Genomic DNA, 13,918 nt, shown 5'->3' on the forward strand with positions numbered 1-13,918 from the left:
TCAGGCCACAAACACATCTCTAGGCCTTTCCAACAATCTATGTGGGAGCCAGGTAATACCCCATCCCCAAATCATTAAGGCAAAAAAATAAATAAATAAAAAAGAACCTAGTGTCTTCTTAAACACTGCTGTCACCTCCTCCTGTAGCAGGAAAATAATCCACTTTGATGTGCAGACTTATGAATGAAAGCACCACAGCCTCATGAAACAATTTTTTACAAGATACCCACAGCACCGTGGATTTATGATTATTATTCATCAACCAGAAAAACCAAGTGATCTGGTCAAGAGACAGCTGGCAGCCATATCTTGGCCATGATTTTATCAAAGCTATTGTTATTGTCATACCATATGGTCCCTAAAGCCTGACTAAACAGAGGGCCCATATGGACCTCGAGGCCCCCAGCCAACGGAGATGTGGGAAGTGAAAATCCTGGTAGGAGGTGAAGAGGGCTGGGACACGAAGATGCCCAGTCTTGTGGGAAGGAAGCCCAGTCTCACCTGTCACTGCCACTGCCGTCAGGTGTTGGTGCTGACAATGGGGTCAAGTCTTGTTTCTAACTCCGGAACACAGGCCCATCCCTGGGAATACCCAAGAGCCACAAGGGCCACACAAGTGGCACACGGGGTGGGGTGGGGGCATGGGGCAGTGAATAGGCAGGTCCTGGAAGAGTGAGTAAAGGCCAAGGAGGAGGGTGGCATTCCTAGAGTGAGGGTCCCCACAGCTTCCTGGGGCTCAGTGTCGCTCTCATTGTTAGATGGTGTTTGGCAGGCTGAGCCTGGTGAGGGCATGTCAGAGGTAAACCTAGACAGGCCCCAGAGGAAGGGCCAATGAAGGCACCCCCAGCAGAGGACAGAAGCCTGGAGGCCTGCCAGCCCCACCCTCTCAGCCTAGGCAGCCAGTGCCCTCCTTGTCCCAGGAGCCCATGGCAGCTGCCACCTGAGAAGCACTGATAACAGGACAGTCATCAGAAGACAGAAACAAAAACCACCTCAGGGCCAAGGCTGCCCCCTGGGGGTGTTAGGAAGTAGTAGCCACAGGAGAGTTAGTATGTGCGTTGAATGAGCTGGGGGCCAGGCAGTCACTGTGACTCAGTTTCCCCATCCTGCAGTCACTGGGCCATTTGTACGACAACAGCTCTCCAGGCTTTCTCCTTGTCGAACTCCTTCAGGGGGCTTCTGGCCACCTAAGACAGGAACAGGAGCTGCATCACCTGCTGGGCCAGGGCGGGACTCTGGGTGTGGCCAGCCGCCCAGCCCCCACAGGCTCAATGGTAGGCCTCTCTTCATGTGCAGGCATGGAGGAAAGAAGCCGCTGAGCTCTAGGAAGGGGACCAAGGTCTCTACTCACTCTTGAGAAATGCTAGTGCCATCTAAGGTGAGCAGGTGCCTGGCACCTGAGGCGGAAGTGACACATATTAGACACAAGGGAGGCCAGCTGCTGGCCTTGGCTATCTATCTGACCCCCTAAGACAGTTCTAGAATCTGCAGCAAGAAACGTATCCTGCCGGCCCTGCAGCTACCCAGTGAGGAACCAGCACCAGGTGGAGTTCATTTAAGGCCTAGGGACAAATCCAGGGGCCTGCAAGCCAGGGCTCCAGAGTAGCCAGGGTCCTGGGGTCTTGTGATGCTTGCCCAAGGGCAGTGGGGGGTTTGCCCAGGGAAGACACGATCATGATGGCAGCTGTGGAGGGCATCAGGGCCTCACAGGGTCAGGGACAGGGATGGTCCCGTTGGTTGTGGCCTAGCTGTGTGGCTGGCACAGCATCCCACCCCACCCATGGACTGGGAACAGTCATAGGGAGGCATGGGCTGGAAGCATCTTGTGTCCCAGGGGCCACACCAGAGGTTCCTGTGGTGGTGGGAACCTTTACAAGGCCTGTGCTGTGTATGCAAAAGGAAAGCCAGAGCCGGGTGCCCCAAGCCCATATTCATGAAGAGTTTGGAGTTGCTTTACACATGTAAAAACAGTGTCTGCCAGACGGGAGGGCAGGGCTCAGTGGTAGAGCAGCAGGTGTGAGTGGAAAAAGCTGAGGGAGAGTTTGAGGCCTGAGTTCAAGCTCCAGTACTGGTATACACAGATAAAATGTACTGAATATTTTGTTCTCCAAGACTTTGGAGGTGTTTTTTAAATGCAAAGCGGGCTGGGTATTGGTGGCTCATGCCTACAGTTCTAGCTGCTTTAGAGGCTAAGAACTGAGGATTGAGGTTCAAAGCCAACCTGAAACAGTAAAGTGTGTAGATATCTCCAATTAACTACCAAAGAGTAGCGCTGTGGCTCAAGTGGTAGGATGCCAGCCTTGAGCACAAAAGCCCACTGACAGAGTCCAGGCCCTGAGTTCAAGCCTCAGGACACACAAAAAATACAAAATGGTATCACTCAGTGCCGGTGTTAGTGCCTTTCAGGGCATAAGACGGGGTCCTGGGCAACTGACCTCTCCTGCCGGCCGGTCCCGCAGGCCAGTCTGGGCCTCCCAAGATGTTCCCTGCATCCGTGCGCCGACCTTGAAACTCACGCACTGGATGGCCGTGCCAGTGTTGAGGCCTCCCTGCAGCAGCAGGACCAGCAGCAGCAGCAGCAGGAGCAGGTCGTGGGCCTGTGAGGACAGAGCTGAGGTGAGCAGACACGAAGCGAGGAGCCCCCACCACTGTCCCAGCTCCGTGCTGGCAGGGGCACCCAGAGCAAAGCTGCTGGGCCCAGGCCCAGAGCCCGCCGCCCGGCTCAGACTCACACCAGCAGCAAGTGGTGTCTCCAGAGTTTCCAAGGAAGATCAGAGGCTACCTACCTTGATGGCCGGTGGGTAACCTTTAAAAGTCTCCACGATCCTCATCACACTGAAGGACAGGTACCCCGAGGCCGTGAACAGCAGGGGGGAGGTAAGGCTGCTGATGGCAATCAGCACCTCCACCTGTAGATGAGGGGGAGGGGAGGGGAGGGGAGGGGGCAGCAGTGCTTAGTCCAGTGTGGACTGGAGCTGCTGTGTGCACACATGGCTCCTGTGGGGCCCAATGCCCATTAACTGAAAACCTAAAACCCATCTTTAACCTACTTCAGGCCTCAGAAACGGGGCACACAGCCCATCTCACACAGCACCCTGGCCCCAAACAGAGCACTTAATAGTTGACTGGCTCCACAGGACGTAGAATGAGGCTAAAGGATTAGTCTCCCACTCAGTTCTTTGCTGCAGGAATTTCTGACTCACAAAATAGTGCTCTTATGTTCATAGACAAGGCAGCCCAGGTCAAGTGGGCCCTTGAAGCAGCTGTGGGTCCCTGCTGCGTGGCAGTGCCCACATGCCCACCTCAGCCCTTCCACTGGCCTGCTGGCCCCTCCTCCTCCCAGGTCCCCACCCGGCAGGAAGCCCCTGCAGCTGCCAAAGTGGGCCAGAGCCACTCCCGGGCACCGTGCAAGGACCAGGCCTCACTTACCAGGCACTTGCTGGGACACTCTGCTGTCACATGGCTGGCAATGGCACTTGGGAAACACTGAGAGAAAGGAAGGAAGGAGGGAAGTATGGAAGAAAGACAAGACGCCGAAAGCGTTCATCTCAAAAGCCAATTCCCTGCTTTTCACCTGGTGGAAGGGAAGCTGGGACTGCCTCAGGGCTAGACAGGTGACCAAGGCTGGGCCCTGAGCGGCATCAGGGAGCAGGAAAGCTTTTTAGAGGCTTTGTTGCTTTACTATTGGTCTAAAAATTTTAAGCCTAAGCCAGGCACTAGTAGCTCCGCCTGTAATCCTAGCCACTCTCGAGGATGAGATCTGAGGACCTAATCTCCAATTAACCAACAAAAAGCTGGAAGTAGGGACTGGGAGTTTGGCCTAGTGGTAGAGTGCTTGCCTAGCATGCACAAAGACCTGGGTTCAATTCCTCAGTACCACATACATAGAAAAAAAAAAAGCCAGAAGTGGTGCTGAGGCTCAAGTGGTAGAGCTCTAGCCTTGAGAAAGTCCAAGGACAGTGCTCAGGCCCTGAGCCCAAGCCCAGGACTGGCAAAAAAAAAAAAAAAAAGCTGGAAGTAGAGCTTTGGTGCAAGTGGTAGAGCCTTCAGTAAAAATGCTTCGGGACAGCACCCAGACCCTGAGTTCAAGCCCCAGGTCTGGCACAACTCCCTCCCCCAAACCCCACAAAACCTATAGGCAGTCTGTGAGCAGGATGCACTAACTGTTGAGTGCCAGAATCACTTGACTGATATGCTTGCTCACATACAGACATGTGTTCAGTAGCATTTCCGGCCATTGCACTGCAATGGCCCCGCCTGCAGAGTCCTCCTCTGCCCTCGCCGTTGCGCCTCCTTAGCCTCTGGTCACCGGGAGGTCCCTTAGCCCCTGCACCTCTGTGACCTGGGTGTTTTTGAGAATTGGGCCCTGCAGGTGGGCTAACACTGGGTTAGACAGAAGGTGCTGCCCATTCTTTTTTTCTGTCCAAGACGGGGACTTGAACTTGCTATCTGATCCCTACATGCATTACCAGGTGCCCTGCCCCCTGAGCAATGCCTCCGACCCTGTGGGCTGCCCATTGGTGTTGACCACTGGGTTTGGGCATCTTTGAGCTCTTCTGTAGACTGCAAAGCGCTGTTCCACACAGCCCAGTGGGCTTCTGACCCAGCATGTCTCCTGGCTCTAAAGTTCCCATTGATGCTCACCCAGGGAACGGACAGGCCCCTGGCCACAATGGCCCACCGTGGCTAACTCCACCGCAGATGCGATTGGCTTAGGTTCCCTGGACACATCAAGGCAGAGTGTGCTTGCCAGGGGTCCAGGGAGGTGGTGACAGTGGCTGCAGAGGGACCCTTGGCTGGGCTGGGAGGTCAAATCTTACTCAAAGTCTGTCCTGGGCTTCTAGTCACAGGAGCAAAAGCAGGAACAGAGGAGAAATTGTGGATGTGGCTGCCATATGGGAAACTAGAATGATTCCAACGAGCAACAGGAGGAAGAGGAGACCTGGGCTCTGAGCCTGTGTGAGGCTACTGTGTGCCTAGCGTCTGGAGGTCTGTGACCTTGCTGCTCCAGCTATCCTCTAGCCAAGATTTGGGCAAGTGTTGGGAGCCAGAGTGGAATCAAACTGTACTTTGATGCACATCAGATAGTTGCTTTATTGTTTTATTGTTTTTTGGCCTTGTTCTGTTCAATTGATCTGAGATTTACCATATGAATGTAACCCCCAACAGTTCCCTGATTTACCATCTGGATGTAACACCTGGCAGTGCCCTGATTTCAAGAAGGGATAGAAGCCTTGAGTTGAGAATAAACAGGACTGCAGTCTTTACCTGAGCTGGAGACCTCCCGGACCCCATCTGTTTGTCTCTTTTCTATTTTTTCCAGTCCCTGCCCCCTATTTCAGGAATCCCAATTTGCTGCCGGCAGGCCCTGGCAAGTGGTGCCCGAACAGGGACCCTGAAAATCTGGGAAGGTGGAGGACCCCGCTGTGGTGAGTGACGCGTCATAGGACTATTAAGAGAGGATCTTAAGAGAGTGAGAGAGAGGGAGGCTGTATAGTTGGGAGTAAAAAATTATGGGTCAAGATGGCTGCAGGCTTATAGGCAAGGAGCCCCCCTGGAAAATCTCCACATGGGGTCCCTAGTCCTCCCCCTCCTCCTCCCCTTCCTCCTGCTTCTCTCTGGGGAAAGGGAGGACACGGTGGGAGGGCAGCTCTTAGAGGCCCAGAGCAGTCACAGGGAAGGACAAGGGGCAATCCACAGGACAGCCTAGGAGCAAGACAGAAGAAGGAAGGGATTTTAGAGCCATGTAAGTGCCAGGAGGGAGGTTAATGTCCCCATGAGAAGAGGGTTAGGCTGAGGCAAGCGTCCTCATTGTTCTCGGCCATCAGGAAGCAGCCTCACAGCCATCGCTGCGCTTCAGACAGCAGAAATGAGATGTGTGGCTTGGGCCCTGGGCTACCAAGTCCTGGCCCTTCCGGGCGCATGAGTCTCCACTGGGGGGCAGGGAATGGCCTGAGCCCGGCCCTCACAGGAAGGGGAACTGTGGCTCAGGCACGGTGGCCAGACTGCCACACCACCACGGCAGGCGGCTGGCGTGTGCTCGCTCATGACTGAGGACATGGCCCCTGCCTGCAGACACGATGGAGGCGGCTTGTCATAGCTTCTTTGTTTCTATAAAACGGCCTTTTAGGGGCTGGGAGTTTGGCCTAGTGGTTAAAGTGCTTGCCTAGCATGCATGAAGACCCGGGTTCGATTCCTCGGTACCACATACTTTGAAAAAGCCAGAAGTGGTGCTGAGGCTCAAGTGGTAGAGCTCTAGCCTTGAGAAAGTCCAAGGACAGTGCTCAGGCCCTGAGCCCAAGCCCAGGACTGGCAAAAAACAAAACAAAACAAAACAAAAAACAAAAACGGCCTTTTAGCACCCTGTACAAGAGCATGTAACTGGGCCTGGGAATGTGGCTAGTGTGGGAAGGTGCTGGGTTCCAACTAACCAATACAATAACATCCTGGAAGTGGTGTTCTGGCCTGCTCTGGGGGCCATCCCGCTCACAGGCACTTTCCTGTCTGAATCAAAACCCAGTCCTGCGAACGGAGCCCAAAGACCAGCCGCGCGGAATCCGGGAAGGGGCTCAGCACCTTGGCCAGGCCAGCGGGATGGACAAGGTCGTCAGCCAGGAAGTACTCACTGCTACTAAGATCCAGAAGAACGTCACAGCGAGGTGCGGGCCTGAGACGGCGTCGTCCACATTCAGTGCAATGACACCACCTAGGACAGCGGAGACACCAGCCATGACCTCGACCACCTGAGGGGACAAGGGGATGTCGTTACCGTGGGTCCACTGCTCCAAGGCCAGAAGCCTGCTGGGGGTTGGAGGCAATGCTCCAGAGGCAGGGCCAGGCACTGGGCTGATGAGAAGAAGTTCCCAGAGGAGCCAACAAGGCCAGACAGAGGTGGGGGCCCTCGCCTAAGCTCACATGGAGAGCCAAGCCAACAGAGACAGGCATGGGGTTGGGTCAGCCAGCAGGAGCTGCAGGCACCCATGCGGCTTGGGAACTCCCACAAGGATGTGCCAGCCAGCCAGCCAGGCCCCCTGCACACTGAGAAGGCACAAGACTCAAGATGGACAAAGGAAATGGAGTGTGCCCACCCAAGAGCAATGTTGACACAGAATGGATGCCTCCAGAAAGAGGACAGCACCAGAGGCCCAACAGCTGGCAGAACTGGCAAATGCAAAGACAAACTGCCAGCCTGGAGTTCTCATCTGAGGAAAAAAAAAAAGCCTGTATCTTGATAATGAGAGGAATCATCAAAGATTGGAAAATCAAAACCAAAACCAAAATCAGATACCCTCTTACAACAATGTCTAAAGAAAATGCATTAGGTAGAAAAATCGAGCCAGACAGGAGAACAGAAACGCAAAAAAAGGAAATGGAGGTACTAGGTAGTAACCTGGACTGATGAGGGCAACATAGGAAGAGTGACAGCAGAGCATTAGCAGCTGTTGGAAGTGAGCAGATGTACCGGCACCGCCGCAGACTGCTGGTACAGATGCCGCACTCCCCACCTGAGGCCTACGATGTGTGGTAAGAGAATCCCCAAACAATGCGGATAGCTTCCTCTCCCAAATGGGAGGAAATGAAAGGTAGAAACCTCATCGGATTCAAAAGAGGCAAAGAAGGAGAAAAAGATCACAGGAACAAAATTCAGAGAAAAGAAACAAAAACGGCGAAAATAAGTAGAGCTATAGCTTCAGTGGTAGAGTGGTAGTCTTGAGCACAAAAGTTCAGAGACAGTGCCCATTGCCTGAGTTTAAGCCCACACATAAAAACAGGTAAAAATAAACATATGCTAGTAATCACTCTCAAAAGAATCAGCTAACCTCAAAAGGCTAAAGGAAGAAAATGACAGATTAGAGAGAAATAAAATACAGCTGTGCAGTGTCTAGAAGGAATGTCACAACGTATAGGAACAAGAAATTTGAAAGGAGAAAGACAGAGTGAGTACTGGTTAATAATCACTGATGGACTTAAATCACAGTCAATGGGTATTTTAGGGCAAAAGCATTTATCCAGGACAGGGTGGGTCACTACCTACTGATGAAAATGAAATCCACTACGGAGTGACTCTAAGCTCATCTCTCACTAAATTCAAGACAGTGATCCCACACTTAGATCAGGGTGTCTAAGATGGACCTCACACCAACAGCAAATAATAAGCAAAAAACAGTACATACAAGACTTAAAACATGACCAATGGGACAGAGTCCCCAGGCCAGGCGCTGAGGGTGGGAAAGGACTCTTGGAACTTGGAGTTCCAAGACAAGGGTGCCAGACAGGACACATCTGAATCAAACTCTTGTCCTCTCAAAGCTAAAGAATGCTGGTCCTTTCAAGACAAGGCATTTTGTTCCATATGTAGTTGTAAGTGGGCTGACGTCTCTTTCTCAGACACAGCACAGGGCTTTCCACGCAGTCTGCATCATATCCAGTCATGCCTGGCCCAGTCCCACACCCTTGGAGGGGAAAGGACGTTTCCACTCACTGAATAGGATTTCAGGGTCCGAGCAGGGAATGTCACTTCATCCAGGATGTTGGTGCCTTCAGCAATGGAAGCCTAGGAGGGAGGAAAACCTGGAGCTGGCATGCGTGTTCTAGCCAGCCACCACCAAGAGGCTTGAACCCCCTGGTGGGAGGGTCAGAAGCAATGGACAGGTCAGACTGGGTGTGAAGCATGGCTCTCTCCAGATGAGCCCTCAGGCAAGAGGAGCAGTGCAAACCCAGGCATGTTCTCTGCATGTGGAAGCGTACCCAGCACCCTCGCCCTTCACAGATGTCTGAGCAGCCCTGGTCTTCCAGGCCCCTCAGGATGGCACATCAGGAGGCACATGGCTGCTCTTGGCCTGGCACTACCCACGTCTGTTCTATCCATGGCCTCAGGCAGCCAGACCCACATCCAGGGAGTGAGCGGACCGCCCTGCTCACCCCCTTCTCCCTGCAGGGATCCTCACTGGACCGCGCTGAGATGATCACGGTGGCCGCCATGAGAAGCTCCAGCAGGAGCAGAAGAATGAGGTTGAAGTTTATCTGGAAAAGAATTGCACACCTGAGGGACCCCATGGCCAACCCCTAGGAGATGGTCTGCTCCTGGGTCCCGCAGCACAACCCTGGGCAGGCTGGCCCAGGCCCCATGAGGAGGCCCTGGCTTCACACCGCTGCGTGCTCCTGCTAATGAGGAGAGCTTGTGAATGCATGGCTGCCATCCCTGCCATGCCTGCGTGCCCGTATCAGAGACCTTGCACTGCAGATAGGTACTGGGTCAGGACAGCCACTGGGTCAGGACAGGGGATGCTCAGAAGACACCTGCAGGGCAGCTGAAGAGGGCTGCCTGCTTTGGTAGAACACCATCCCTGCCCAGCCCAGCCCCAAATGGGGAGAAACAGGGAATGGCACCCCCAACCTCTATGGTCTCCATCTCTAGGGCCAAGCTCCACCCAGGCCAAGAGCAGTGGTGCCCAGGGATGGTTCACCCAGGCTCCTATTGGCCAGCAGAAGGTTGCAAGTAGATTGAGAGGAGCAAGGGAGAAACTGCCAAACACAGGACCAAACAACAATGAAAATGACACATGGAAAGACCGAGAGGCATGTGTGTGTGTGTGTGTGTGTGTGTGTGTGTGTGTGTGTGTGTGTGTGTGTGGTATTGGAGATGGAGCCTAGGGTTGGGCACATGCAAGGTAACTGCTCTGCCACTGAGCCACGTGTGTGTGTGTGTGTGTGTGTGTGTGTGTGGTATTGGAGATGGAGCCTAGGGCTGGGCACATGCAAGGTAACTGCTCTGACACTGAGCCACACTCGAGGCCCAGGACCAATTGTGTTTAAGAACTGTTGAGAAAATACATTAAAATATCATATATTGAAATATCTGTCCAATTGAATCAGTTCAGAGTTCAGAAGAGACTGTTTTTTCCTTCAGAAGCACAGACAAAATGCTCAGTGCTTGTCAACTCAACAGCATGACAAGACACTGCTGAGTATTTCCAACTCAACCAGACTGGCTGCTGCTTGCCCAGGCAGCATCCTCTACCGAGGGGGCAGACACGGTCTGGGTAGAAACAGGAAGGCCATCGGTGACCCACATCCTTTGTCAGTGACTCACGTTACTCACGTTTATTGCTGATGGATTAAGGACTAGTTTGCACCCAAACCAGATTAAGCATGTAGTGGTGACAGCAAACGTGGAAACAAACAATATCTGGAAGTTGGGGATCTGAGAAAAAAAAAGCAGAAGAGACATAGTTCTTCAGATAGCTAAAGCAATCAAAGCAACAACCACCAAGTTCCAGGTAATTAACTAAAGACTGTGTCCATATGAATTGGAGGTGAGTGCCCTGCCCCCAGGAAGAGGGCGGGGCAGGAAACCCTGCCTGCCACTTGAGGGAACCTTTGTGGGGTCCACACCCCAGGGCCTGTCCCCCCTAAAAGGGGCACGGTGCCAGCCTCCGTGCTTGAACATCCAGCCTGCTGCCAGATTCTCCCCACAGCCAGCTTTCCCTGGAACCACCAAGTCTAAAGAGGCTACCAGGAGGCTGAACTTACCGAACTGACATTTTTCCTGGAAATGGCGAAGCCTACAATGGCTGAGGGAATGCACTGAAAGGAAACCAGAACCTGGGTGAGCTGAAGTGTTGAACACGGTGATAACCCTAAAAAATGAGTGGTGTCCAGACGCTAGTGGCTCAGGCCTATAGCGCTAGCTACTCAGGAGGCTGAGATCTGAGGGTCCTGGTTTGAGGTCAGCCCGAGCAGGAAAATCTGTGAGACTCCTAACTCCCATAAGCCACTAAAAATCTAGAAGTGGAGCAGTGGTTTAAGTGGTAGAGCACTAGCCCCGAGCCAACAAACTCAGGAACAGAGCCTACGGCCTGAGGTCAAGCCTGAGGACTGGTACAACAAAACAAAACAGAACAAAACGCTTTGTACTGAGGTGTAGCTTAGGGCTAGAGCTCTTGCTGCCATGTGCCAGGCCCTTGGTTTGGTGTACAGCTTCACAAATATGACAACGACCACGACGATGCTTACGTTTAACAGCCCAAGCCATACCAGCAAACGAGCATTGTAAGAGGCTCCCTCCACAATGAAGGACACTTCAAGATAACTTACTCTGAAAAAGCATTCTGGCTCTAGGTGCCTTCCATGTCAGAATACAACGTACTATGTCACAAGACTAGGGAGGGCCTTGGCTAAACAATTATCCAGAAGGAGAAAAGCCTAGAGGAGGTGGAAATGTGGTTCTGGGCTCAGGGCCCTATACTTCTGGACTTTCTTGCAGACTATACACTCTGACCCCACTACTGTGACCCCCAAAGCTACATGGAGGTTCAGGGGAGCAATGGCAGAGGAAGTGAGGGAGAGGGGGCCAGGCCTGGGCCCAGCAGGTCATGCTGGTATCACTCCTGTGGGCAGCAAGACCCAGATGTGGAGGGAAGTAGCAGAAAGGGGCTGCAGAGGACAGAGGCAGACAAAAACTCCACCAGGACTATACTGGAGAGGTGGGGACAGGGCTGGGACAAGCCCACTTGGGTACTCCAAGGGGTATCAGTCCCATGAGAGGTTTCTGAATGAGAAGCAAGTAGGGACAAAAGCTGGGATGCAGATGGGGGAGTTGGGGTGCAGGGAGGTGTGGTTCTTACAGAGCCCGCTGCACAGCGCAGGTAATCCATCTCCGAGGGAAACACGTTCCCCAGGTAAAGGGAAAACCCAGAGGTCACAAGAAGGCAACTCTACAAAAGAGCAACATAGGCCAGGTTAAAACTCGGCTCTGTCTGAAGATTATACACATGAGCAACGAACTTTAGCCAACCCTTTGACAGCAGCTTAACTGTCTTCACATGAACAGAGTGGCATCTAGATCTTGCCTAACCTGAACTCCACCTGAGGACGGGCACAGCCCTGCCACAGCCTTCAAAACAGAGTTCCCTCCTCACCCCAGGGCCAGAGCTGGGGCTGCCACACTGCTCTCTGGGGAACAGGAGATAGGGCCTCTGTCCAGTGCCTCTCTCCAGGAAACACCTCACTGGCTTGGACTCAGCCCCCGCCTTGCAAGCAGCACCATGCCTCTGCAGGAGTGAATCCAAGCTGGCCTCTGCAAAGGGCTCCTGGAGCCAGGGTTTATGGGCTGAGGGCTCCTGAGACATGAAATCACTGCAGAGGAGAAGATAGGAGTGTTGTCAGGTGGCCAGCAGAGGCCAGGCCCCAGGAAGGGAGCGGCCCCAGCCTGGATCTGGCTCTCCACTCAGGGTCCCAGCTGGGTTCCAGCTCCAAGGGACTGCGGCACTCTGCTCTTGGTGCTGAATGCCCGCTCTGGGCACTTCCCTGGAGGTCCTCGCGTCTGCCCAGGGTTTGGCACTGCCTACCCTGAGCTGGCTTCGACCTGCTCTTCCTGCTCAAGCCCAAATAGCCTGTGTGGTCCCAGAGGACGCTCTGTCCCATGACCAGGACTCCTGCTTTGGCTGCAGACTTGCTCTTCATAGAGCCATTCCAGAGCCCGGCCGAATTGCTGGGCCTCTGGGCTGGGTGCAAGACTGGGGGAGAGCCATGGTGAAGGGGGCAGAGCCCCCTGTTATGGTTACTGATTGAGAAAAAGCATTCCGAGGACTCAGGAAAACCAATGTAATGGCACCCAGAGGCTCCACAGCAAGGTTTGTGTGGCTCTGCTTCTGCCTGGTCTCTCTGGATGGACCTGATTCCAGGCCAAGGGGCCTCCGTGGCCAGGGTGGGGGTTGGGCAGGCGCCAGTGGGCCTCTGAGACCAGCTACTCACCCCCATGAGCATGGAGAAGACCCACGTCTTGTGGCTGAAGCAGGAGGGCAGCCTCTTTGACAGCTGAAGGTCCTTTGGCTTTGTGTCGGTGGCATAGCCGGCATCCTGGCGCCCTGGGTCGGAGCGGCCTCGCTCCAGGGTGGGCATCCGGTCAAAGCCCAGCTCCTCCCTCAGCTGCCCCTCCCGCGTCATGGAACTCAGGACAGGCACACTGGGGACAGTGACACCCAGACGTGCTGGTGAGACTCACAGCTGTGGGGCGCAAGTCACCCTGAGAAAACCTGAGTTACTGAAGTCGTCATGAAATGCCCTTCTCCTGCCTTCAGCTCTCAAGCGCTGCGCCTTGGAGCCTGGGTCACCACACACAGATGAAGGAAATACTTTTTTAAAAAAGTTACTAGGGTTTGAACTCAGGGCCTCTCACCGCTTTTTCCTCCACAGCTAGCACTCTACCACTTGAGCTACAGCTCCAGGTGGCATTTTGCTAGTTAGTTGGAGATAACAGCGTCATGGCCTTTCTTTCCCTGCTGGCTTGTAACTGCAATCCTCAGATCTCAGCCTCCTGAATACCTAGGATTACTGGCATGAGCTACTGGTGCCCACTGAAATACCTTTTTTTTGTAAACAAAGAAATACTGGTTACAATGTAGAACTATAAATTTGAAGAAGGAAAAAAAATCACTTAATTCTAAAAGCAAATAAAATGACTCACAAGACAAACTTGAATAGTCTGGGGTCAGGGTGAGATTTAGGCTTTATTTGCTTCATCCATCTGGGTTCCCTAAGTATAACACATCTTAATTTCCATCAGCAACTTTTAGAACTAGAGGTGTGACTCAAATGGTAATAGTGCCAGCCATGAGCAAAAATGCCAAGTGGAGAGCATGGGAACCTAGTTCAAGCCCCAGTATCAGCACAGCACACAGACACACAAAGATCAGCAGGTATGAGATCTATACCATGCTGAGCACTCAATTCATACTCAACTCAAGGTAGATACCAGACACAGACTGAAGAACACGCACCTACCTCTGGCTTCAACTTCTGCTTGCGTACTTCCACTGAGGTCCGGCTGTCCAGAGCACTGGTCTCTGGTTGAAGAGCTTCCAGTGAGAACTATTCACGAATGGAACAAAAGCTCGGCCAAACTCCACTTTGGCCA

General features: G+C 53.2%; 1 protein-coding gene across 1 annotated transcript; it reads right to left on the bottom strand.

The window, feature by feature from the left end:
- Positions 1 to 689: 689 nt before the first annotated feature.
- Mlc1 (modulator of VRAC current 1) lies at positions 690 to 13,866 on the bottom strand. The gene is made up of 12 exons (XM_090328928.1): positions 13,782 to 13,866; positions 12,757 to 12,967; positions 11,628 to 11,717; positions 10,534 to 10,587; positions 10,103 to 10,204; positions 8,923 to 9,024; positions 8,483 to 8,554; positions 6,627 to 6,743; positions 3,430 to 3,486; positions 2,787 to 2,909; positions 2,436 to 2,597; positions 690 to 1,187 (listed from the first exon to the last, which is right to left on the bottom strand). Exons 2-12 carry the CDS (start codon positions 12,946 to 12,948, stop codon positions 1,113 to 1,115), a joined length of 1,146 nt encoding a protein of 381 aa, XP_090185054.1. The 5' UTR covers positions 12,949 to 12,967; positions 13,782 to 13,866; the 3' UTR covers positions 690 to 1,112.
- Between the last annotated feature and the right edge of the window lie 52 nt (positions 13,867 to 13,918).

This window comes from Megascapheus bottae, chromosome 2 (assembly GCF_031878675.1).
Source record: "Megascapheus bottae isolate mThoBot1 chromosome 2, mThoBot2.hap1, whole genome shotgun sequence".
Lineage (NCBI taxonomy): Eukaryota > Metazoa > Chordata > Mammalia > Rodentia > Geomyidae > Megascapheus > Megascapheus bottae.